General features: G+C 31.4%; 1 protein-coding gene across 1 annotated transcript; it reads left to right on the top strand.

Annotated features, from left to right (window-relative positions):
• Positions 1-6,310: 6,310 nt before the first annotated feature.
• Positions 6,311-22,715, top strand: LOC126742783 (raf homolog serine/threonine-protein kinase Raf). Its single transcript, XM_050449574.1, has 5 exons — positions 6,311-6,713; positions 6,814-7,324; positions 11,824-12,007; positions 13,613-13,742; positions 21,051-22,715. The coding sequence occupies exons 1-5, from the start codon at positions 6,352-6,354 to the stop codon at positions 22,057-22,059; spliced, it is 2,196 nt and encodes a 731-aa protein (XP_050305531.1). The 5' UTR covers positions 6,311-6,351; the 3' UTR covers positions 22,060-22,715.
• Positions 22,716-26,757: the final 4,042 nt, after the last annotated feature.

The raw sequence follows: 26,757 nt of genomic DNA, 5'->3' as shown, positions 1-26,757 counted from the left end.
TATTTTATTCCACGAAGCAGCTGGATTATGTGAGAAATGACACCTGACACTCATAAACTGACATCAGCAGTCATGTTAATGTTCATTTACATGTGCAATTTGCGATGGCGATTGCGATGTTTTTCTACAGTTCCGACTGACGCTACGACATAGCAATTGCCGCGACCTACATTAATATTCTTTATAAATAAAATTTGCAAATACATTTAGAAAAATAACATTTGCTGGCAGTGTCATAACAAAAAGATTACTTTTTAAAGCTTCTGTCAAGAAACCTAAAATAAATTATTTCACGAATACAACTAATTTTTTTCACAATGAAATCAACACTGAAAAAAATCAAAATTGATGAAAATAAACAAAAGCCCGGTCACGGTCAATTTTGTTTAATAAATCGCAACTCGTGTTTTTAAAAATTATTTATTAAACACAAGAATACAATTTAGGTTACAATGTTGCAAAGCTCACTTATGACTTTGCTAAGATGACTAACTACTCCTCTTTCACATCCTCTATATATATACTTATAAATACTGAATAAGCTGTGACAATTATTATCTTAAACTAAACTTATATTAAGCATAAGTAGCCATATAATTGGTCTCACAACGTATCACTCACCTCGTTATTTTTATATTTTTCAAAAAAACTCCGTTGTTGTTCTTTAATGCGTGTAGAGATTTTTCTACCAAATTGGCCAATATACACTGCGTTAGAAACCCTACACCTTAAGTAGTAAACAAGTAAACAAGTAAACAAAGTCCTGATTCAGAAAACACACTTGCCTTATCCATTACACGTGTTTCGTTCTGGCATCATTCGGCCTAAATATATAAATACCAGTCTAAAAAGATTCAAATTTATAAAAAAATTAATTTAGACTTATCATGAATCAAGAACACGGTACCACAAAATTAGAAGTACGAGTGTAAAACCTATGAATTACCTAGACACTAATACTAAATTATTTAAACTTTATCATACATTATTAATCGTAAGGTGGCAATTTCGACTTTAAATAATGGTACGGAGCATGGTAAAAAATATATACCGGGTGTTCAAAAACTCTACCGACGAATTTTTTCTAAAATAAATTTTATTTTTTAAATCCGTGTTTAGGTTTGAGCAAATTTGTATTCTTGAGTTTTGTTTATTTGATGCACTGTATTTGTGTAAATAAATAAATAATATAAAACCCTTTTTTGTCAATGCTCATTTCAATAAATAAGAACAAAGCAACGGATTTCACTATTATTAAAAGTTTCTTTAAATTTTAGCAGGCTTAAAATAAAATGACAGAAACAAGAACAAGTTTGATGTAGTTGTTATAATAACTTAACTGTAAATATTTCCGTGTAAAGATTTTTTAACATTAAAGAAAATTATAAAATTTTAAGTTTAATATCAAAGAATATGCTGATATGCATTTAGTTTATGGCGAATCGCAGTGTAATGGTAGACTAGCTCAATGTAGGTATGCTGAAAAATTTCCTAACAGAAGACATTTATTACACTTTATGTTTACTGCAATTCATCAGTGGCTGAAAGAGACAGGATCAGTCCAAAGAACCATGAGACTGAAAGACACCCATGAGGAAATTATTTTAGCGACAGTTGAAAAAAATCCTAAAATAAGTGTAAGAAGCTGTGCTGCAGGTAATCATATGTCAAAATCATCCGTACGGAATATTTTACATAAAGAAAACCTCCATCCATTTCATTTTCAAAAATTTAAAGCGTTTTTTGAACAAGATATTCTCCCTCCTGTACAGAATTTTTCCACTGGCTGCAAAATTTAAAAAAAAAAACACAATCACCAGTTTCTTTTCTATGATTTTATTTAGTGATGAACCCCCTTTAACTCAGAATAATTTTTTTTACTATTCATAACGTCCATTATTATTCAAATGTTGAAGAAAAACCTTACGTTTTTAAATAAGCCCATCATCAACACATTTAAAATTGATGTCTGGATAAGAGAAATTTGTAATATTTTATTTGGGCCCGTCGAACTGCCTGATCACTTAAACGCTAATGAATATTTACATTTTTTACAAAACATTTTTCCACGACTGCTGGATGAAGAGTTTTTAAATATTCGTCTAAATTTTTGGTTCATGCTTGATGGCTGTTCCGCATACTTTGGTGTAAATATTTGGTATTTAAAGTTTTATTTGGTATTTAAGTCAGATGTACCAAAATAAATAAGGGATGATCCGATTGCTTGACCTACTAGATCTCCGGGATTAATTGCATGTGGTTTTTCTATATGAAGGTATTTAAAATCGGAAGTTTATGTTCCAATAGAAACTTGAAAACCGCTTTGGAAAAGAATTGGGTAGGCTTGCAATCATTTCCAAAGTAAAGTGGGGATTTTTCAAAGAATTCGCTGTTCTTTATGAAAAAGAGCAAAACTGAAAAATATGTATTGATCAGAAGGCCGTCATGTAGAACACCTTAATGTAAATATTTTGTTGTTGTTGCTATTGTTATTGTATTTTCTTAAAATAATAAAAACCGAAGAATACAAATTTGCTCAAAACCAAACAAGGATTTTAAATATAAAATTTAGTTTAAAGAAATGCATCGATGTACTGTTTTAAAAAAAAAAAACTTTTTTTTTTAATTTTTAAAACGAAAGTAACATGTTCTTAGATCATAAAATCATATAAAATTGTTTTCTTATTTTTGTTAGAGAATCACCCTGTAAAGTTTATTGGTAGAATTCCTGGACATTTGGTATTAAATTAAATTTGGCTGGATTTTTTTTCTAAAAACGCCAATGTTTTATAATGCATGTCGAGATTTTTTTACCAAAATGACTAATGTAAGTTCACTGAGTTACAATCCTTACGCTTTAAGGAGTGAACTACTGATTTAAAGAATACACTTGCCTTATTCACTACACCCACCAATAACTAATTTGTTTCAATTATAGAATTAACTAAAGCAATGTTAGAATAGAATTAACTAAGCTAATGCCGTTTATTAGAAAAACGCAAATATTAACGAGTATTTGCAATACGAAATAAAAAAAGGGCTTAAATATTTAGAAAGCTGCTATGTTTGCAGGCAAACTGTGATGGTTAAAACAAAATTGGATTACTATAGGAAAAATAATGCCAGTCCTCCTTTATTAAAAGTAGAAAGAAATTGACTTTTTTGCGTATTTGGAAGAAATACGAACTTGAACCTTTAACGACAGGTTTTTTTATATTTAATAATTCTTAAAAACGATAAGTCATTTATGCTATAATACATTTTTTTAGACACCCAGGCGTCTCCTCGATTCCTCTTTTCAACTTTTCCATAGTAAATCTACTAGCGTTATCCAGTTAAATAAAATAAATTAAATTAAATATATAAAAACGCTTATCTTTTTTTGTATATCTTCGATTATTTCAAAAAGTCAACAAGGAAAATACAAAGATGGTGATCCTATTAGAATTCTATAATAGAAAATACATTCCCATTATCCACCTAATGTTAAGAATGCCCTGTATTTTACCTCAATTTGGAAAAAAGGAAACAAGTAGCAATGCATTTAAATTCATTTAACCTTATAATTGAATTCTCCTTTAGTTTACATAATTTTGAAATTAATTCCTTTCCTTCCTAAAATTGACGAAGTAGCTGAGATTATTCCATTCTTATTGTCAAATGCATGTATTATTTTTGGATTTCGAAAATATTTAAGTTTTATGTAAGTACATGTTCATTAATTCTTTCTAGATAATGATCTACAGGCTTCACCTATTTTCCTTGATTAAAAATGCTGTTGTGTGATGAATTACTTTTAGAAAATGAAGAAGATAAGTAAAAAATAAATAAATACTTTAAAATTATCTTCCGTTTATGTTTTATGGCCTTCCACATTACGAAGAAATTAATTCATTTCATAAAACCACCGTTTTGACTGAAACATGTACACATTATCTGCTCCAGTGTCTGATTTCTTTGAATCATGGATATATAAAATTTGAATTTTCCAAAATAATTAAAATAAGGGGTAATAATGAGTGGATATACGGGGAAATATTGGAAATGATCAAACAAAGGGATACTTTATACAAAAATAAAATAAAAAAACCACATGACGACAATATAGAAAATAATTTTAGGTTGTTAAAAAATAGGGTAAATAATAAAATAAAAAATTTAAAAAACAGGTATTTTAAAGGAAAGTGGGAAAAAACAGGAAATAATTCAAAAAAAACAGTGGCAATTTGTAAATAGTTTAATAAAGGGAGAAGAGTCTAGGGTAATTATAGAAAAATTAAAAATAGGCGCTAATGAAATAAAAAACTTAACAGATATTGTAAATAAATTAAACAGCCATTTTGTAGACGTAGGGAAATATATTGTAAAAAAGCTCGAGGGAGAGAGTCGTCCTAGACCGAGATATGAAATTTTCAAAAAAAATATGAAAAGTTGTGTGCCAAACAACTTTAGATTTAGAGTTAGCAAGCGAGCAAGAAGTTAGCAAAATTATAACTGAGCTAAAAATAAATTCTGCCCCAGGGCAAGATGGTGTGAGTTCGAGATGTACAAAATTTAAAGGACCATATTTTACACTGCTTAACAGTTTTAATAAATAATATTTTAACAAACGGCATTTTTCCTGAGAAACTTAAATTAAGAAGGGTTACCCCAATCTACAAAACCGGCAAAAAAGACTTAATGAACAACTACAGACCAATAACTGTCATAGGTGTATTCTCAAAAATTGTAGAAACTGTAATAAAGAAAAGAATGATAGATTTTATTGAAAAACATGTCCGATTTGATCGGTTTCAGTATGGTTTTGTTAAAAATAGTATCACCCTCAGCGCAATCACGGATTTTATGGACCACATATCGGCAGCTCTGGATAAAAAACTTATTGTGGTTGCAGTATTTGTGGACCTGCAAAAGGCATTTGACGTGGTCAGCATTGATATACTTTTACGTAAATTAGACAACTTGGGCTTTAAGAACAATATGAAAAATTTAATTACGTCGTACTCAACGGGAAGAAGGCAATATGTGGAAGTTGTCCAAGCCCAGGGCTCTGTGCTTGGACCACTGCTATACTCAATTTATGTGCTAAGTGTAAGACGTGCAAACCTCAGAGCCCGTTATTATACTTTTGCTGACGACACGGTTTTAGTGTACACTGGGGAGGAAGAGGAATCGTTGGTTAGAGAAATCAATAGAGATTTAACAACTTATTTTGACTGGCTGTTTTATAATAAATTAAAAATAAATATAGAGAAGACGAAATTTATGACATTGAAACAAAAAAATAAACACATTTCAGACCTGAATATACAAATTAATCATTTAGAAGTTGATGAAGTAAAAAGTATAACATATTTATGTTTAATTATTGATAATCAATTAAATTGGTCTGAACATATTACGCATATTGATTCCTGTACTCTACAGGTGTAGAAATTACCTAAGTGCAAAAACCAAAAATAATATCTACAATGCCTTCTTTTTATCTCACCTCAGATATCTACTGCCGATAGGCAGTATATAGGCAGCCGATAGGCCGATAGGGGACATGTGCAAAAACAAATTTTAATACTATCCAAATAACACAAAATAAAATTCTAAAAGTATTATATAACTATGATAGGTTTACTGATACCGAAGCTTTATATGAAGAATTGGGGATCTCAAAACTCAATACAATATTAGAACTAGAACAAATTAAACTAATTAAAAAAATTCTTACTAAACAACAAAAATCTAATGTAAATATTGTACACTCAATTCATATTCATAGTCATAATACTAGAGCTCAAGGTAATATCCATAATTTTACCGTAAGGACAAACATAGGTTTACGCAATCCAATCGCACAAGCTAGTGACACATATAATAAAGTTCCTGAAAACATTAAGGAAATCCAAGTTTATACGATGTTTTTAAAAAAAATTAAAATGTATTTAGGTGTATTGTAGAAAATGTATAACAATCCAATACTGTATATTTCTTAAGTTAATATTCTCGAGGCCAGAGCTTAAAGCACTGTTTAGAGAATTAAATAAAATAGTGATGTAAATTTAAAGTTAAACAAATAAAGAATTAAAAAAAAATATATATATATGTACCGACCTATGTTTACAACTTTTAATATTTATTTTTTACTTTCTAAAACCTTCAATACTCATTCTGATTCCATCAAAAATTTGTGACCCCTTTGACATCAACTAATTTGCACCTTCATTTCAAATTGGAATTGGTTGCAAATACAGCCTTACACATTTGACAGAGCCCGGCTTGTGATCTGTCAGTTTTGTCACTGTTTTGTCACATTCCCGGAAATGTCAAGAAAAAAACCAAACATGAGAGTGGAATGCTATGGCTGTTGTGAGGGAATTTGAATATGTAAAGAATTCAAATGGTAAAAGTCTGAATAGAAGTTTTTCTTCGTGTTCTGATGCGGCCAGGTCTTCTGGCAACATGTCGAGCGAAAGCGAGGATGAACATGAACTTATTCTAGACTTACAAGAAGAAATAAAAAATATTGAAAATGTAATCTCTCTGACAAGAGCCAATATTGATGCCTTGAATGCAAAGTTCGCCGATTTTCAGCATCCTCCTGCTATGTACTTAAAAGAATATGAAGAATTAACTTCCAAATTGCATGAACTGGAAGAGAGTAAGAGGAAATTGAGTGAACAAATAAATACAGGAGGCACCTGTGGCAAGGATTCCTATAGGTAGGTCTTTCTAGTAACTCCATTAATGTATTAAAATTGTATTTCATATTCTTTCAATACTCTGTTGCATATTGCATAATAAAATGCTATTTTGTTTCAGTGGTAGCTCTAGTAGCCTCTCCCTACTCAGCCAGAGTCAGAGTAACCATAGTACTCTGGAGAGAGACAAACAACATAAGAGACAACTTCCTCCTCCATTAATACCATACCAGACTCCAAGATTTTTGAGAGCTTTTCTTCCCAATCATCAAAGAACTAGTGTGTCAGTTAGAGAAGGAATGACTTTAAGGAGAGCATTAGAAAAACCAATGAACAGAAGAAATCTAAGTTGTGAAATGTGTGAGGCCTATCTTGGAGATGAAAGTTCAACCCAAAAACTAAACTGGAATGTAGATATTAGTAGTCTTGAGTATGACTTAGTAACAATTAAAATTATTGACAAATTTCCTATTCCTACTAGTATCTCACATAATTTTGTTAGAAAAACTTTTTTTTCCATAGTGTTTTGTGAAGTGTGTCGAAAACTTGTTTTTACTGGATTTAACTGCAGGACTTGTGGATACAAATTCCATCAGAGATGTACAGCAGGTGTTCCTTCTTTGTGCCATCAGGTATGTTATATTGGACATACTGGGTGGTGCGTCTCCAAGCGGAACATAGAAAATCCCATGTAAATTTTAAGGGGGTCAATTATTGGCTTCCTTGTACATTTTACAGAAAAAATGTAAGATAACTTTTTGAAGAGACCAATCTGGAAAACCCTCGTGCAAAGTTTCAAAAAATGTTAATAAGCGAATCTTGAATTATTCAATTAAATGTAATTGCAAAATTACCAAATTTTCGGTTCAGGTAAAACCAGACACCAGCCACCAGCCGAATACAAGAAATGTTTTTTTTTTTCATTTTATCAATCTCACAACCATACATTAAAAGTAATATGTAACCATTTGTTTCCTGCATAATGCCACTTAATTATATTTATTAGGCTATTTTTTCATCGATTGAATAATTCATACTTGTTTTCAAATATCTACTGTCACTGATTTATTGAGACTTTTCCTCACATCAGTGACAATATTCATTTTACTGGTACCCATTTGCCGTTGCCTGTTTCACTTACATTTTTTTCTGTAAAATGTACAGGGAAGCCAATAATTGGGATTTCTTATGTTCTGCTCAGTGACCCACCACTTGGTATAGTATATCAGTTTAAGTAAGATTTTGATTTACTTTATGCAATCTGGTAATCTTCATAAGTCCATGACATCATTTATAAAAAGGATTTCCAGTTTTTAAGATTTAACAACCCACACATACAAATTCCTGGAGATGAAAATTGGTCATACCAAATAGTATTGGAAATTGTATATTATAAAAGAATGAAAATATAGATAAATTATGCTTTTTTGTGTCAATATGAAAGATGAAAAATTTCACAATATGGATTTCTCAATCAATTTCAAACCTAAGTTAAAAGATTTAAGGTGCATCAAAAGCACACAATAAATAACATTCTGACACAAAGAATATACAGGGTGGTCCAGTTTAAACATCATTAATTTTAATAAGTGATAGAGAATTTAAAAAGAAATAGACTTTCATCATAAAAATTTTCTCAGAAATGTATGCAGTATTAAAGTTGAGAATAATTAATGGCTTATTTATCATAACTTTTAAACTACCAGCTTAATTTTAATTAAATTTCGCATGCAGGTTATTATAGTGAATTATCAATTACTGATGAGGCTTAAAAAAAAATTGCCAGTGGCATAACATACAGAGAAACTTGGTCCTTTTTTGTCTCAAATCTGTGAGGTAGATTTGGATAAGAGGACATTTCGTGGTCGTACAAGCAAATCCCTTTAAGTCCACTTTTTGACGAACTTGAGTTTTTCGTACCACTAAGTCCGCGCGATGATTTCTCATCAAGTCAACAATCATTTAAGTCCATTTTCCCCATACTTTAAAAGATATAGGCCACATGTATTTGCCTAAGTCTAAAATATTTTAATTTTGAACAAAAAAAATCAGGTATTGCAGTTGTGCACTTAAGCGATTTTTATTAGGAGCATGAGACAAGTTTAAACAGGAAAAAACTTGTAAGTCCATTTAAGTAAATATTTACGCGTACTTGTGTTATTTTATTTGCCGGCAGTTTACATTATTTTGTTGTTTGTGGCGGTTGGTCAGTATGTCTTCCAGAGGGAAAAAACTTGTGTTTATGGCATGTAATAATACACTAAACCAGAGAAGTAGTAGTGATGAAAACTCTATTAGTTATAATAGTATAATAGGCTCTAACGTGTCCAGGTTTCATGAAAGGGTTGGAGAACAGCGCGATGCTACACCGAAAGGTAAGTAGATAGAACTTCTTATATTTTGGATATTTAGAGTTAAAATGCATTTTACAGTTACAGCAAATTATTATCTGTTTCATTTTTATTAGATTTTTATTCGCTAGTTTTAAACTGTGTAGGGACTTCAGTTTTTTTTCTGTTTGTGTTATTCATAGGTAAATGGACTTAAGTTTTTCATCCTATTTGTGGTACTAGTAGCTTAACAGACTTAAGTTTTTTTCTAAATTTTAGATAAAAATATAGAAATTGAAAGAGAGTCTGAGGTGGGAAATTTAAATGTATCAGAACCGTCTGTTGATCATGTGTCTCAGCATTCCTTCAATGAAGACAATTTAGCCTTAATTGAAGATAGTGATGACTCGATCCTAGATCCAGACTTTAATGAAACAGATGATTCAAATGACGGTAAGATTTTTAGTTGTCACAGAAAAATTAGAAAATTCCTTAATTGCCTTACTTCTATTTTTTTGTAGAGCTTGGAAATGACACACAGCTTAAAAGATGGAAAGAAAGTCAACCTAAAAAGTGGAGCTGTGGCAAAAAAAAGAAGAAGCGAGGGACTTGATTATGTGACTAACAACAATTAGCGGCCAGCCAAGAAACCTCAAGCCATTAACTGTGAAAAGTGTCGTTTTAAATGTCAGACAAAATTTTTAGAAGAGAAAAGGGAAACTTTCTGTTTAACGTATTGGAGAATGAATAATTTTACACGGCAAAAAGATTTTATTCTTGCAAATGTCACAAGCTCTTCTCCAGAGAGAAGAAGACAGAGAAATGGAAATAAGGCTCCTAGAAGTAATTCTAAACAGTACTATTTTACAAAAGATAAAAACAAACTAAGAGTTTGTCAGGCATTTTTTTTGAAAACTCTTAATATAAGTGCTGATGTTGTAAAAAATGCATTTTGTTATAAAGTCTCTTCTGGCGTCTATGTCGGTGAAGACAGACGTGGCAAATCGGTACCCAAGAACAAAACCAGGCCAGAACTTCTTGCCGATGTAGAAAGGCACATTCAAAGTTTTCCGACCGTACCATCCCATTATTCCCGAAAGTCAACTAAAAAGGAATACTTGGACAGCAAATTATCAATAGCTAAGATGTACAACCTTTATGAGGAAAAATGTAAAACAGAAAAAAAAGAAGCTGTATCGTTCATAACGTATAAAAGGTATTTTGGTTCCAAATTTAATTTATCCTTTTTTCACCCTAAAAAAGACCTTTGTCAAACTTGTGAAAAACATAAGACAGGTGATGAGAGTCAGACCGATATTGAAAAATTTGAAAGACATGAAAGTCGTAAAAGGGATTGCTACTCTGCCAAAGAAAAGGACAAAATATGCGCTCTTAACGACCCGACATTTATTTCAGCAACTTTTGATTTGCAGTCAGTCCTTCAAATACCCTGCTCCGACGTAAGCCCCATGTACTACTCAAGAAAACTATGTGTTTTCAACCTTACTATTTATAACTCGGCCCCTCCAAATGATGCCAACTGTTATTGCTGGACTGAGATTAACGGAAAACGAGGAAGTTCAGAAATAGGCACTTGTTTGTTTGAATACTTAACACACCTGCCTCTGCATGTAAATCGGGTGTCACTCTGGTCCGATACATGTGGAGGACAGAACCGCAACCAACATGTTGCAGCTTTACTGCTTTATTTAGTGCAGGTTACGCACCTTCAAGTTATTCAACATAATTTTATGGAAAGTGGGCATTCCTACATGGAGGTGGACTCCATGCATAGCTCAATTGAACATGCAGAGAAATATGTACCAGTTTACACAATTCAAGATTGGCTTAATATTTTTAGACTCGCCAGATCAAACAGAAATAAAAACAAAAAAGTCAACCATACAATGTCCAAGAATTAAAATTTAATGACTTCTATGATCTAAAGGCTTTGTCTGTAAAAATACTTTGAAATAAGAGTAAAGATACAGAAGGAAACACAGTCAATTGGCTACTAATCAAATCATTACGTTACTCAAAAGACAAGCCATGCATAATTGAATTTAAATACATGCATTCTGACCCTTATAAGTATATTAATGTTTTTGGAAGGGGGAAAACCCCAACTTTTCCGAAGGTCTTAAAACCATTATACAGCAAGCAACTGCCAATCACTGAAAAGAAGAAAGAGGATCTTCTAAAACTGTGCCATAACAATATAATTCCGGCCGAATTCCATGGATGGTACAATTCTTTGCCAACATCCACAAATGTTGAACAAACACCAGAACACTTGGTCGAATCAGACAGTAGTGATGATGACGATGATTTACCATTAATCACTTATGTCCAACAAAATAAATAAATTTATCAGAAAAAAAATGTAAGTCCAACCTGTATGTAAAAAACGTAAAATAAAAAAAAAACTTAGATGATATAGGTGTTTTACTGATAAATTATCATTAAAAAAAAGCTAACAAATCATGTCTACAGCTTTAAAATATCACATATTCAAAAAAACTTTTACAGGCAAATTAAAATCTTTTTTTCCATTTTTCTCACAATTCACTTTTATGGACTTATACGGTTTTGCTTGTACGCCCACGATTTGAACTAGACCGCCCTGTATAATCAAACAAATTTTATAGAGCCAAATTTGTTGATATCGAGCTACAGTAATATTTGAATAATAAAGACACATTTCTAAACATCTCATATTCATGACATTGATTAATTTGGCTTTATAAATATTAGGTTTCTAGTCACCTAGAGAATTCTCAAAACTTATCTTTTTTTTTTAGACTAGAATGACAGATGCATACTACAGGTTTCTTTTAGCTCAACCTATGGACTCCAGTGCAGGAATTTTGCAAGTAGGCTCTGCTCACATGATAACAAAACAGCTACTTGAAAGACAACCAGCTGCTCTAGGCCAACAAGATAGATCAAACTCTGCACCTAATGTTTGTTTAAATAATGTTAAAGGTATGATTGTGAGGAATTTATGGCAATTTCGACTGGGCTGCACAGTTTCTATTTAATTCTAATGGTCTCGGGGTGAGCAACTGTTAGTATACAGAGTTGCATTTGCACGGTTATGGCATGAGCTCGAAGGGAGAATTCGAAAAACCAAACGTCGTTCAATTCGCACAAATTAAGTGCCCATTTTAAGATATGTGGATTTGAGGTTAGGTACACAGAACCGACTCTATGAGACAGTTCCAAAAAAATTTTACTGAGTGCTAGCTTACAAATTTGTTCTGATGCAGCTGAACAAAAAACCAATCCGCATCGGGTCCAACATGCACTTAACACTGTTCTTTCTACCAGTGGAAATTGTAACTCTGTTCGAGTTCGCATTGAGTGCAGCTTAGTGCAGCCAGTTGAAAATGCTATTAGTTTACTTTAAACTCTAAGTTTAATAAGTCTTAAGAGTCTACTTAATTTTAAACTGACTTTCCTACTATCAAAAGGGAGAAAAAAACATGTACTTCATCAAAAACTTTATTTTCTTGATTTTTAGTATATTATATTTTTATTTTTACTTTAATATGTCTAATAGACAGTGGTTTAGTATAATAATGGGGGTAAGAAATTTATTTAAAAAAATGCTGTGAACTTTAAATTTTAACAAGTTTGTAAACTTAATCAACTGAAATTTAAATTGACTTCTGATCCTATCAAAAATTCACATGTCAATCATATACAATATGCTTGAATATTGAGAGAAAAAATAGTGTAGTCAAGTATTTAAATTCAAACAAAGGAAAAGTAAAAACTCAAATAAAAAATCAGTTAAAATAGTTTAAAACTTGCAGTCATATATTAGAACGATTCTAAAAAATGATAAACTGTTATTATAGAGAGAGAAAATGAGTTAAAGCTATACATATAAAAATATAATGTCATAGTAGTCTTTGGCAACAAACAGTTTTTGCCTTTTAAAAACTCTTCTTTCAGAAATCTCTCTGATGCTAAGAGCTAAAGTGGTTAAGATCTATTATAAACAGGTTAAATACCTGGGAGATTCCATTGACTGTCTATAAGTTTGGATATGGTTACTGACAAGTTTCAGTAGCTGGTATTGTTAATTTTTTGAGTTTTCTGTTGTGATAAATGATTTAATTTTAATTTATGTGATTTATATATGATACAACATGCAATTCTTCCATTTGTTAAGATTCCTAATATCATTAATGTAGAGTAATATTAAAATTGACTGTTACTGTGCCATAAAAAACTGAAGTAGCTAATTTGGTTAACTTATATAAAATACTGTTCTAATAATTTAACAAATGGTGTTCAACTATAATTTTCTCAAGTTGTTCCTGGATGTCAAGCATAGATCCTTCCACATTATGTAACTAAATACAATTTTAAGTGCTTAAACCTTTTGGTGTGTTAACCTCATTTAGCTGCTAAGTATATTCTGACTATTTTGAACTCAATGCTTATCAATTTACCACTTTTTATAGCTTATAGGAAATGAGGTCACAGTACTGAGATCCCAAGACTTCAGTTATTTAACTTTTATTCCCTCTCTAGGTTTATTATACCACATACTATATTCTAGGTTTTTCCTTTATACAGGTTCAATGCTTGAAGGTGCTAGGCCATTGCAATTCCTCAGCAAACCAAATGAAGAACAGGAATCACCCCATTGTAAAAGTACTCAAGCCTCTCCTACAGGAACCCATCATCCTAAAAGGCCTAGGGCTCGGTAAGAAATTATTTATTTTATTTTATTAATAATTGGTAGTCGCGAAAAACTATTTTGTTTTGTTCACATCTTAAATGTTAAAAAAAAAACATTTAAAACATTATTATGCCTTTTTAAATCACCTGTACAGGATACATTAATAGTTTCTGAAATTGCCTGTGTGATGTGCATGTTCTAGTATAGTTTGAATTTGGCTTAAAATCAAATGAAAGGGTTTTTTTTTACTCTAGAAAGTTCCGTTAATTCAATTTTACAACCGGTTTCGTAACTATACAGGATGTCCCACAATCAACGTCACATGCTAGTAACTTTTTTATTTTTAAGTATGACATTTTTTAGAAAATGTATTTTTAATAGCTATAGGACCACTACCCAAATTAGTTATTGCCAATAACGCTCCAAACACTATTGACACTAGTTAAAAATTATCAGCGGCATAGTGTATTTTTGAATCTGTAAACAAATAATTTAACTTGGTCTTTAGCATAAAATATTTAGATATAAGGTATTTTTAAATGCTATTAAAAAAATTTATAGCCAAATATATGCATCCTTTAAATTGGCAATATGCGTTTTGGTATTCTCTTATTTTTAATATTCAGTTTTGTGGCCTTTTTGTATAGGTCATACACATTTTAGTTCCATAGTTTCCACTATTTAGTTTTGCTATTGTCTTGCATAATGCCGCAACTTTTTACTCCAAATGAATAAGTCGAGATGCTTCTTATTTACGGATAGTATAGAAAAAAATTGTCGTGAAGCAGAAATAGTTTGTCAAGAAGGTTTTCCTAATCGTCCTACATCCTCATATAATTCGTTTTCAAGAGTGGAGGAAAAAATGCGCATCGGATCATTTCCAAATTTAAAAGATTCCCATCATGAATTGGCAGCAAGAAATGAGGAAAAATGTGTTGGCTTATGTTGCAGTAAATTCATATGTTTCCATTTGCACAATCGCAAGAGAATGTAATATTGCAAGAAGTACCATTCAGCGAATTCTTTGACAACACTAACATCGCCCTTTTAAAATCCACCTAGTACAAGGACTTCGCCTTACTGATTATCAACGAAGGTTAGAGTTTATTGCATTCCTTCGGATTTTAATTCATGACAATCCCGAAGTTTTGTCACAAATCTGTTGGACTGATAAAAGTATATTCCATAATAATGGGATAGTTAATAGATATAATATCTCATAATCTTAAATTTTCATAAACCCCGATGGATAATGAAAACTCGTTTTCAAACTATAATTGGCATAAACGTGTGGGCCGTTGTATTTAATGGACATTTTATTGGACCCTACTTTTATGAAGCTACATTGACTTCAGAGCAATATTTAAATTTTCTTCAAAATTCACTGTGTGAACTATTAGAAGACCTGCCTATTTTAGAGCGCTTATTGTTTAATGATTGGCCTTTTTTGAATTTATCATAATTTAATGATTTGGCAACAAGATGGCGCTCCACCCCATAATGCCCAAATTATTACAGATTATTTAGACAATAGATTTCCTCAAGGGTGGATTGGAAATAGGGGTTTTATTAGGTGGCCAGCCAGCTCTCCAGATATGACCCCATTGGATTTTTTAGTCTGGGGTTATTTAAAGGATATTGTTTTAGTTGAAATATTGTATAAATTGAATTTAAAGAGAAACTTACTATTTTAATTTTTGCAACAGAAACCTTTTAAGTTTAAAAATTCCTTGCGAAGATGTCAACACATAGTTTGATTGACAAATGATTTTTTTATGAAATTTAATTAATAATTTTACAAGCATTCCAAACCTTAAAAGAAATATTGGTGGTGGCATTGGAAAAATAAATGTTGTGGTTTAAAGGGGATGAATTTGTCGGGGAGCACTTTTTTTTAAGTAATTTTGGGTTGTGGTCTTATAACTATTAAAAATACATTTCCTTAAAAATGTCTATATTTAAAAATAAAAAAGTTATAGCCTGTGACGTTGATTGTGGGACACCCTGTCGCATTTTCAGGTCAAGAACTACAAGTAAAAAAATGTACAAATAACCCCATCTTTCCGACTTGACATGAATTAAATAAATCATAAAATTTAAACATATAAAGCTAAAAGGGAATATATGTAATTACGGAATAAAATATATAACAAAAAATCTATCAAAATATATCACATTCTCTCAGTTACTTCTTAAAATCATACAACTTGATTGAAAGAGGTAAGTTCACATTGTTGTTAATAAACCTTGAAGTTCTATCATTGAGACAATGCAAGCCATAATTGATTGGATGAAATGGGACAAAAATAGGACAGTTCGTCTACCTCATAGAAACGTACAACTTAGTTTTTTCCAAGAGCTCAGGGAAGTTTGAGATGCCATTAATTAGTTTGAATACAAATATATCTGATAATTCTCGTCGTTGCTTAAGAGTTTTAAGACTCAATTCATCCTTTATAATCAAGGTGATAGTAACATTACCAGACAACAAATGAATACTGAAAGGATCAATCTGACAAGAAAAAATACAGCTCGTCACAAAACGGAGCTTATGCTCGGCAAAAGTCAGTTTCTCTTGAAAGAGAACAGCTAAATCCTTTGCAGTTTTAGTATATGTTAAACTCACATTGTTCACTAGATAGGCACACAGAAATCTGGGTCAGGAATGGTAGTAATTGTTTACTTGTGTACATTAACGTTTAAATTTGCTTGAAAATTGGGACTATCCAACTCAGAAGAAACCACTTTTAACAATTTCAGATTGCCGCAAAATGTTGAGTGCTCTTATTAACGAAAAAAAAGCGGGAAAAGAAGGGATGCATAGTGAGATCCTTGATCCTCCATTCCGGATGTAAATTTCCACTGCACAATGCACCCGAAATGAATATCCCAATCCGCCGGGCCTCAGTCCTTAAGCGTTGGCGAAACATTGGCGCGCGTATTTCGTAATAGAAACATTTGAAACATATACAAGAATAAAACATCTAATTACATTATTAAAAACGAGAATTTTTACACACAAACACTAAAGATAAAATACATACCAATTTTTGTGTTTAGAGAAAGTTAGGAATAATCAAGCAAAAGGATTAAGGATGATCCGATTATTCGATTCTGGCGTGCATTCGAATGAAATTGATTCTCAGTGAAGTACTCGAGAACTAAAATTTCGTCAAGCAGACAACGAAAAAAAAGAAGAATCGCTCTATGTTGAAGCGATAATGGGTATTGGAACAATTTGGGTGAAAAATTGCGAAAAACATAAATATTACAAGAATTACAGAATAGTACAGACATAAAGCACTATATTCGAAAGCAAAATATTCGATCATTTGTATTCGAATACTTTTTCGATTCTCCCATCACTAGCTCAAACCTTTTTTTTTCCTAATTTAATTGAAAAGCAACCGTAAATCCCTTTTCTTGACAGAATATACTTAACCGAAACATATACTTAGGATATTTAGAACATATCAGGGATATAAACCCATTTCATCAAAATAGATACTTTCAGAATGTTTTATCGAAATGTTCCCAGAATGTCTCCAAGGACAGTTTAGAATACTTTCTGTTTTCAATGGAATCTACAAATGCACAAAATGTCTCTAAAAAGCCTTTATAACGCTTCACCTGAAGTGGTTCAAAATAACTCAATTTAATTAGACTTGCTTTAGTCCAAAACCTGATTATAACCGAGACTGCGTTTAACAATTTTCTTAAATTAAATTGTTATTTGAACCATATAAAAAGTAACCTTTTTTGGCACCGCTTACAGGCAAGATGCTATAATTTAACGGGATATACATTATTTCGCAAATCGGGTAGTAATCGCAAACATAATATATATTTTTTTTAATGAAAGTAACATATAGAAATTTTGAAAATTAATGTAAAAACTATAATAATTTTACTTTAAAGATGTAAATAAAAATAAATTTTCGTCGTGTAATCCTTGTATGCGGGAAAATGATGGACACTTGGTATCTTTGTAAGTTATTTTTTGGGATTTAAAAGTAGTAGTAGTAGTAGCAGTTTATTAACGGTGAGAAGATACAACCATTTCTATGTAAATATATTTAACCATTAACAATATAAAAAAAAATTGGAACAATCACACACTTGATGACATATATTCACATTTATCAGAGATACCTAAAATAAAAACATAAATAATGCAGGCTAAGTTTTAATAATAAAAAATTAAAAACATTACAAAGGTTGACTATTTAAAAATATTTTGACTTTTTTCTTAAATGAATTTAAGGAAAGGTTAAAAACGTCAATGCTTTCTGGCAGTAAATTCAATTCCCTATACATTCTGGCTAATGGAGAATCAAATGCATAGTTTGTTCTGAAATATGACTCATTAAAAAGAGAGTAAACGCGAAGCACCCTTTGAGGTACAGAGAATCCAACAACACCTAAGAGCTCTGGCGTGTCAGTCAAGGAATTTACAATTTTATAGAACAGAACGAGATCTAAATAAATACGCCTAGTTGTTAATGTTAATAACTTCATGTGCTCATTTATGAAATTCAATGGAGAATCAAGCTTTAAAGCAACAAAACGTAAAAAATATGTTTGGACCCTTTCAATTTTGCTTTTATAGATCTCATAGCTTGGAGACCAGACCGAAGACCCATTGTCCAACACTGATCGTACAATGGAACAGTATACGGATGTAAAGCATTGTACACTATTAAAATCCGCAAGTATGCGTTTAACAAAACCAAGTTTTAGCACGGCCCGATATGTGATCAATGTGCAAGTGAAAACGAAGTAATTGGTCAAAAATAACACCAAGGTCTTTTATATGGTCCCAGTGGTTAAGTGTTGTCTCATTTAATGTGTAATGATTAGTTTTCTTTCTTAAAAAGCTAATTATAGAACATTTAGCAAGATTAAGTTGCATACAATTCAGATCACACCACACAGCAAAACCATCCAGATTTCTCTGCAAAGCCACACAGTCCTCTGTAGTTTCAATAACTTTAAAAATATTTAAGTCATCAGCAAATAAAACTAACTGGCTTGCAAATATACAACTCCCTATATTATTTACAAAATAATTAAAAAGGTGACAAATGAGCGCCCTGGAGAACTCCAGATGCATCATATATGTTGAAGACTCAAACTTCCAAATCTTTACCTTTTGGACACGATCCGAAAGATATCTACCAATCCGATCCAGAAGACGTGCATGAACTCCCAAGCCCCCAAGATTACCCAAAAGCAATCGATGTTTCACCCTGTCAAAGTCTTGGAGAAGTCCGTAAGTACGGCATCTACCTGACGATGTCACGGTGGTGACGATGTCAGGTAGATGCCGTACGTAGGGGCCTAGGAGACCCCTAACAAAATCCGTTCATATAGCAGCAGGTTGGTAACAGTACAGCGACCAGGAATAAACCCATATTGGGCTGTAGAAAAATATACTTAAAAGCCGGATACATTTTCTGGTGAACAACTTGTTCAAAAATTTTGCCAAAGATAGAAAACTTAGAAATACCCCTATAGTTCTCCACATTTGTTTTGTATTCACTCTTATGTTTAGGAGTAATATAAGTTACCTTCTAGATATCAGGAAACACATCTGTGCACAAGGATATGTTAAATATTTTAGATAGCAAACTAGATAGAATACACTGGCAACTCTTAATAAAATAAGATGGTTCTAGATAAAACATAATGCCATCTGGTCCAGCCCCCAACTTATTGTTCATATGTGATATTCCATTAAACACATCTATAGAGGTAATATAGATGTTGCCTAATGAGCCAAGATTGGTGGTTTTTAGATAGTTATAGGACCGAGGAATACAGGGTGTATTGCAATAGACAGAGGAAAAAATAATGTCCAAAAAGCTCTACAATATCTGAACAATTGCTGGCAGATGAATTACCATAAACCATTGAGCTAGGAAAACAATCTATTTTATTTCTATTTTTGACGTAACTCCAAAAAGTTCTACTATCAGAACCTATAAATCCCTGAAAATCTGAGATATGTGCATGATAAGTATTTTCATATAAAGCTTTGCATGATTTTCTCAATTCAGACAATACTGTACAGTCTTGGACAGAGTTCGTTACTTTAAAAGTTCTGTGTGTCTAAATCAATAAGGAAATTTTCTATTTTTTGCAATTGCCTTAGGTACAAAAGTATCAAAACATCTATTAAGAACATTATAAAACATATCTAATGTACCATTAATATCTTTTTCATTTAAGAAAACTTGCCAGTCAAAACAGGACAAATAATTATTAATATCACGGTAATTGCAATTTTTAAAATCAGTATAGGCATAGCTATATGGAAACTCGTGAAGCTCTTCGAGCATTTTAAACTTGAAATCTAAGGCTGGATTGAGACATCACATCCAGTAATAGCTGTATTCGAAACGCTTATTTTCACCTTTGAGCTACTACTGATTACAAGGTCTAGTACATTGCCAGATTGCCATTTCCCAATAGGAAATGAGTTAAGCTGATATAAATTTGAATAAAATAAGAAGTCCAATAGTACATCAGCATTAGCAGGTGTGCTGTTTAAGGGGGTGGGGACAGCTTCATATTCATCATTTTCCCAGCAGACTTTAGGCAGGTTAAAGTCACCACATAGAAGAACATCATCATGGGCATTATTGTCCAGGATGTAATCTAATGAACTGCAGAACTCGTCATATATACATGGGGTATAGTAATAATTGAATATCAATGCCCTTATTGTTTATCGAATTGCTGCATTGCGATGCTTTTACGACATTTTAATTTTTGGTTCGGTATGTTAATGGCTGTTGTATTTAAAAATGCAACAGCCATTTGCAATTTTTAAAACCGCGTATCTTAGAAACAGTTGGATAAAAGTATGGCATCCGATACATCAAAATGTTTATAATTTTGTGTAGAATCCAAAAATATAATCACATATAGGGTGTTCCATTTGAAATAAGAAAGTCGGTATTGACTGCGGCTATATGAACAGTGTCATGTATACAAAATTTTTGTTGAAAAAAATGCACAACCAAAAATATTAATTGACGTGTGCGAACGTTTTTTCGAACACGCCCTCATGTAATTTTTATTGAATTTGTTCCATATTTTTGCCGTTCACTCTGTGTATATCCTCAAAAGACCCATGTTCTATGAAAGACCCACAGATCCCAATTGTCCACAATTGTACCAACAATTATAATGTAATTTATAGACAACACCAAACTATTAGTGGATAACTTTATATTATAAAGTAACTAAAGATTTAAATTCATTTTTCTTTCAAAAACATCCAGTTTTTTGATTATTGTTACTAATATTAATCTAAATAATTTGCAGATCCGCCGATGAAAGTAAACCACTTCTTGCAGCGCGGGAAAGCATTGAAGACTGGGAAATTCCTGCCGATGAGATTTTAGTTGGAAATCGGGTGGGATCGGGATCATTCGGAACGGTGTATAAAGCTCACTGGCATGGACCGGTAGCCGTCAAAACTTTAAATGTGAAAATTCCAACCGTTCAACAATTACAGGCTTTTAAAAACGAGGTGACAGTTTTAAGGAAAACGCGTCACGTCAACATTCTTTTATTTATGGGCTGCGTAAGCAAACCGCAGTTGGCAATAGTAACGCAGTGGTGTGATGGTAGTAGTTTGTATAAGCATTTGCACGTTGCCGAAACAAAATTCTCGTTGTTTATTTTAATAGAAATTCAACGTCAAATCGCGCAGGGTATGGAATATTTACATGCAAAAAATATAATTCATAGGGACTTGAAATCAAATAATATATTTTTGCACGATGATATGACGGTAAAAATTGGAGATTTTGGTCTGGCAACTGCGAAAACTCGTTGGTCTGGATCGCAGCAATCTCGACAACCCACTGGATCAATTTTATGGATGGCACCGGAAGTAATACGGATGCAAGAAGATAACCCTTACAGTTTTCAAAGTGACGTTTACGCTTACGGTATCGTTATGTTTGAGATGCTCTCAGGCCAACTTCCATATGGTAAAATTAATAATAAAGATCAAATTCTCTTTATGGTAGGCCGAGGTTATCTTAAGCCAGAGGTAACTTCTTTGCGACAGGACACACCCAATGCTTTGCGACGATTACTAGAACAGTGTATAAAGTTTAATAGAGAGGAAAGGCCGTTGTTTAGCCAGATATGCTCTTCTTTAGAAAATATGCTTAGGAATCACCCTAAGATCAGTAAGTCGGCGTCTGAGCCAAATATGAATAGAACGACCCTCTCCGAAGATTTTACTTACAATAGTCAAAGTCCAAATACACCATCATATAATAGCAATTTCTTGTTTTACGGTGCTACAGGGAATATTTAAGTTATGGATGACACAAGGTTGTGATTGACCAGTAGGGAGACAGGCCCTTACAGGCTGATGTAATTTATGAAATTGAAAATCTTTAAAGTCGTTAACTAGCGTAGAAAATTTGATTTTATTAGCAGTAAGTAGGTAGTCTATAATATCATGTGACAACAGGTTTTCATCAGTCAATTTATTATTATGTTTTTTAAATCTGAAGAGGATGTATGAATAGAGGATAGGTGCGTCAATAAACTTTGCGCTGAAATATTGCTAGCCGCAACTGAGTTGCAGCTGTTCAATGGTCGTCTTTTACTATACAAATATTGAAAATAAAAACAAACGCATTTTGTTGCTTGGTTATATTGGATTTAATATTAGAAAGCACATTTAAAGTCCGTATTGAATTCTTATGTTTTATCGCGTGTTACCAAATTTTGCCTATGAACCCTAAATATTACCGTTTTGAACCATTTTTTAGTTCCAATTTTAAAAAATTATATGTCAAAGTGGAAAAGTGACGAACCTATCTATTTAGAAACGCTTTATAAACCCTTCATAACTGAAAGGTCATGTACAACTTATTATAAGCAGTATTAAATTAAATTTACTTATTATTAATTGAACTTACTTAATACTATTACTTATTACTAATAAATAAATATTAATCCGTATTAGTACAATCATTTTGGCATTTCAAATTTTAAAAAATCGATATAGTTTTTGTTTTTTGCCAATCGTTAGTGGTCTATGAGTTGTCTATCTGAGTTTTATTTTTTAACTAAGCCGTAACTTGTGCAGAAAAGTTTATAAAACAAAAAAATAAAGATAATTAAATTCTCTATAATTTACCTTTTAAGGGCAAAGCTATCCCAACGGCGGGGACAAAGTTAGCGAAAATCAAAACAATTAAATATCGAATTACTTAATTATTTTGCCTACTTTAGTACCCTCCCTGTTGGCTGTACAGTTTTAGTTCTGAAAGGAAAATTATAGGGATTATATATAGATTATAGAATTTAATTATTTTCATTTTTTGTTCTATAAGTTTTATCTATCTGTACAACTTACGGTTTAGTCAGAAACTCTATTTCAGAGTTCCGAAAAAACGGCAAGCGGAGGAGATACATATTTCTGTTTTTAGGCTTACCTCATGTCATTAGCCACTGGAAAAAAACCACAGCTGCATGTATGTTTTAAAGTCACAGTTATTTTTTAATGTCAGATGTACTATGCCATAAACATACATGAAAAATAACTCATTATGACTGATCTGTTACTCATATATCAAGCAACTATTTGTCAATTTGAAGAATAATTCAGTGTAAAAAATAATTTTTAATCTTAAACAATAAACACACGTTCAGCTTATCGTTGTCCAAATTAATTTTGTTTGAAGCTTGAAAGCTCTTGTTAATTTTTTAATTTATTTGTTTATAATTTTGTCTTTGATTTAATTCTTCAAGTTTTTTTCTATTAGGATAAAATGTATTTGGCGGAATGATGCACAAACTATACAAATTCATGAAGCAAATTTCGGATGGTACTCTAAAAGTCATTTTTTTCAACTTTCCTCATAAATGTAAAATCCTTTACTTAAATAACATGAATAAGTGGAGTAATGTTTAGGAATAAACAAGATTTATTGTCAATTGTTCTGCTTGCTATTAGGGTGTAGAATCGTTTAATGTATAGCCTTTATTTAAAAGTTTTTTTACGTCTAAACCTAACTTCAGGCTTATGTCCCCTCATTTTTGTATAAAACGTTATATTATGGCCTAACTTGAAAAAATGTATTAAATCTTAAAGATACAAATAATGTCAGTTTCCTTACAATTTCTTCGGAAGTACTCTATAACAAAACATAGGTAAGTTTTGTGGTAACTTAATTTTCTTTGTATAGGTTACGTTACGTTGTTCCAATCCATATAGATCGATTTTGAGCTACCCTGAATACACCAACAGCTATCTTATACACTAACAACTGTTTTGCACAAATATGTTCAAGACAATTGTTAGTATATTATTTAGTTATTATATAATGTACGTATTTCTTTGTACTTATTTCTTTATTATATTTAGACACTGTAGATTCATTCGCGGATTATAAAGCTACAAAGCGAAAATGCTGTTTTCGCTTTGTAGCGTTTCACAGATACAGTATTGTATGTAAAAACTGCCTCAGTACAATTATTTTATACCATGAGTAGGTAAATGTACTATTAGTTTAATAAATGATGATCTACGCTGGATAATTAAATATTAATTTTCTTTTAAACGTATATACACGAGATCTTACAACAATATTAAAAATATAGTTAACAATAATAACAATATTTGTATTAAAAAACAAATTCTTGCGAAATATTGTTGATTTATAGTTGTTTTTAATCATACTGTTTAATAGAGTGACTTAATGTACTTAATAACTTTATTACTAATTTTATTCTCGAGAAATGTGCATGAAGGGCGTCACAGAAGTGTCAAAACAGCTAATCGGGTACCATTTAAAAAAAATGTGTCTTGTATAATTTATTGAAGAAACCTTTAGTTCAAATTTGATCCGTGCTTATTGTACTATCTCTTCGTTGTGACATAAGATTTGTCGATCCCACAATCTTTTAATATTACAGCTAAATGGTTTCGATTTAGTAAAACACTTTTACTTTACAGCAACAGTAATTTGGTTTTTGTTAAACATGAAATGCATATAAAAATTGTTTAGATATCGTTAAATTAGTTGTTAGGATATATCAAATCCGAGACTTTATCAGATTTTTTGTTCTTTTGGTTTGTTGAGCCCTTTCCTGAATGTTTGACAATTACTGTTTACATTTTTTTGTTACGCATTTATGTATATACCTTGTGTTAATGTAGACGATAATTATAGTGAGAAGCTTAACGTCACTCTTAATTCTTTACAGTCGATGAATATATTTTATTAATATAGTTACATCATTTCAGGTTCCACATTATATCTAGATCTACTGATTCGTAAAAAAAAAACACATTTAATAGTATCTCTTGTAGTAAAACATGACCTGCATCCTATCCATTAAGTTTTTTGTTAAAAAACATGAAAATGTATCATAAATGTGAAAATTCTCCATTGTTTTGTTTTAAATGTAATTTATACTGTACATAGTTATACATAATGTAAATTCCATAATTTTCTCTTCCCATGCATAATATGTAAGTTGATTAAAATTATAAATGGGTTTTAATCGTGCCTTTTCTTTACCTATCCTTAATAAACGTAAATTGACGTATTAACGTGGGCTCCCTAACATTGATTGGAATGCAAAGTATAAGATTTTCTCTTAAAATGGCTCAAAAAATCGGTTTAGGCTTAAAAGGCTCTAACTTATGGTGTATCTATTAGAGCGTATTTAAACATTTTTTAAATTGAAAATTCATAAGCAAGCTTTAAAAAAAAATAAAGATTAATTTTTGTATGTACTAGCATTTAAAGATTCATTAAATATTTGAGGAATTATAGAAAATTCTATATATGGCAAATAAGTAATTTCAAATTTAATAAAACAATCTGATTTTTTGAAGTACTTATATATACTGTGTGGCAAAAAAATGCATCATCTATCTAAACAGTAAGTATATATCTTTTTAAATTACGTATCTGTAAGGTTTTTATCTTTTTTTCGACTAATTTTCATTGGAAAATTATCATTCGTTCTAATGCTAACATAACCTTGGTCAGAGAATGGAATAAGATGTTTTCAGACGAATATCGATTTTGCCTAGATAATAGAATTGTTTTATATTTCTATTTAAAGCCAATTGAATTCTAAAAGATACATTAACAAAGTTCTGTTATCTAAATTGTACATTTAAGTTCTGGATAACATTACATTCCAACTAGATAAGGCTCCGCCACACATTAGCAGCAATACATTAATATTCTATATGGCAAGCGCATTCGCCCATCCAACACGTCTGGGATAAGATGAGTGGGAATCCAGTATCAGAGATTTACTGTACTTTAACTCTAGATCAAGAGATGATTAGATTTTTCCAAAACTGTCCATTACTCTCAGACCAACACTTAAAACATCAGAAATTTTCAGAAAAAATTGAAATTTGATTATGGCGCCAAATTTGAATTTCGCTCTACTGTAAGGTGCGCTTAAACTTAGTGGAAAATATATGGTTCTTTCGAAAACCATATTAGCCAGATTAAAAAAGTGTTACTTTGGGCGTTTTTTGACGGGCGTTATAGACACTTGTTGAACCATTAAATAAAATATAAAAATTCGTCCAAATTTCAAAATGTATATGTCTGTAAAGTACAATTTATACATGGTGTTACAAAAGGTTATGCTAAACGTATAAAGTTCAATAAAAATGTAATAAATTCACCAATGAATTACCCCTAGAGTAGGTGGAAGCAGTAATTTTCATGGTCAAAAGTATAAGTATAGCAGCAGAAACAAAATATCAAATATTCACAAAATATAAAAAAAAGATTTAAAATATCAAATTCCTCCAAATTTCATAATGTACACACTTACAACTTAATTTAAATCATTAAATTTAAATTTAATTTAATTAAAAACATTCTGGCTTAATTACGAATTGTTAAGGACTTAAATAAAATGTATTGTTTATTAGTGTACATGGTCTTTTATTAGTGCTAGCAGGGTAGCACAGCAAGGGTGGGGTGGTATAGGAGTATCTTGAAGAAGTCTAAATACAAAA

The sequence above is a fragment of the Anthonomus grandis genome, chromosome 12 (assembly GCF_022605725.1).
Source record: "Anthonomus grandis grandis chromosome 12, icAntGran1.3, whole genome shotgun sequence".
NCBI classification, from domain to species: domain Eukaryota; kingdom Metazoa; phylum Arthropoda; class Insecta; order Coleoptera; family Curculionidae; genus Anthonomus; species Anthonomus grandis.
This window is presented reverse-complemented; position numbering and strand designations above follow the sequence as displayed.

Coding starts and splice junctions, on each gene's coding strand:
- LOC126742783 (XM_050449574.1), top strand. CDS start 6,352: ATGGCTGTTGTGAGGGAATTTGAATATGTAAAGAATTCAAATGGTAAA. Junction 12,008..13,612: donor TTGTTTAAATAATGTTAAAG/GTATGATTGTGA, acceptor TCCTTTATACAG/GTTCAATGCTTGAAGGTGCT. Junction 13,743..21,050: donor CCTAAAAGGCCTAGGGCTCG/GTAAGAAATTAT, acceptor AATAATTTGCAG/ATCCGCCGATGAAAGTAAAC.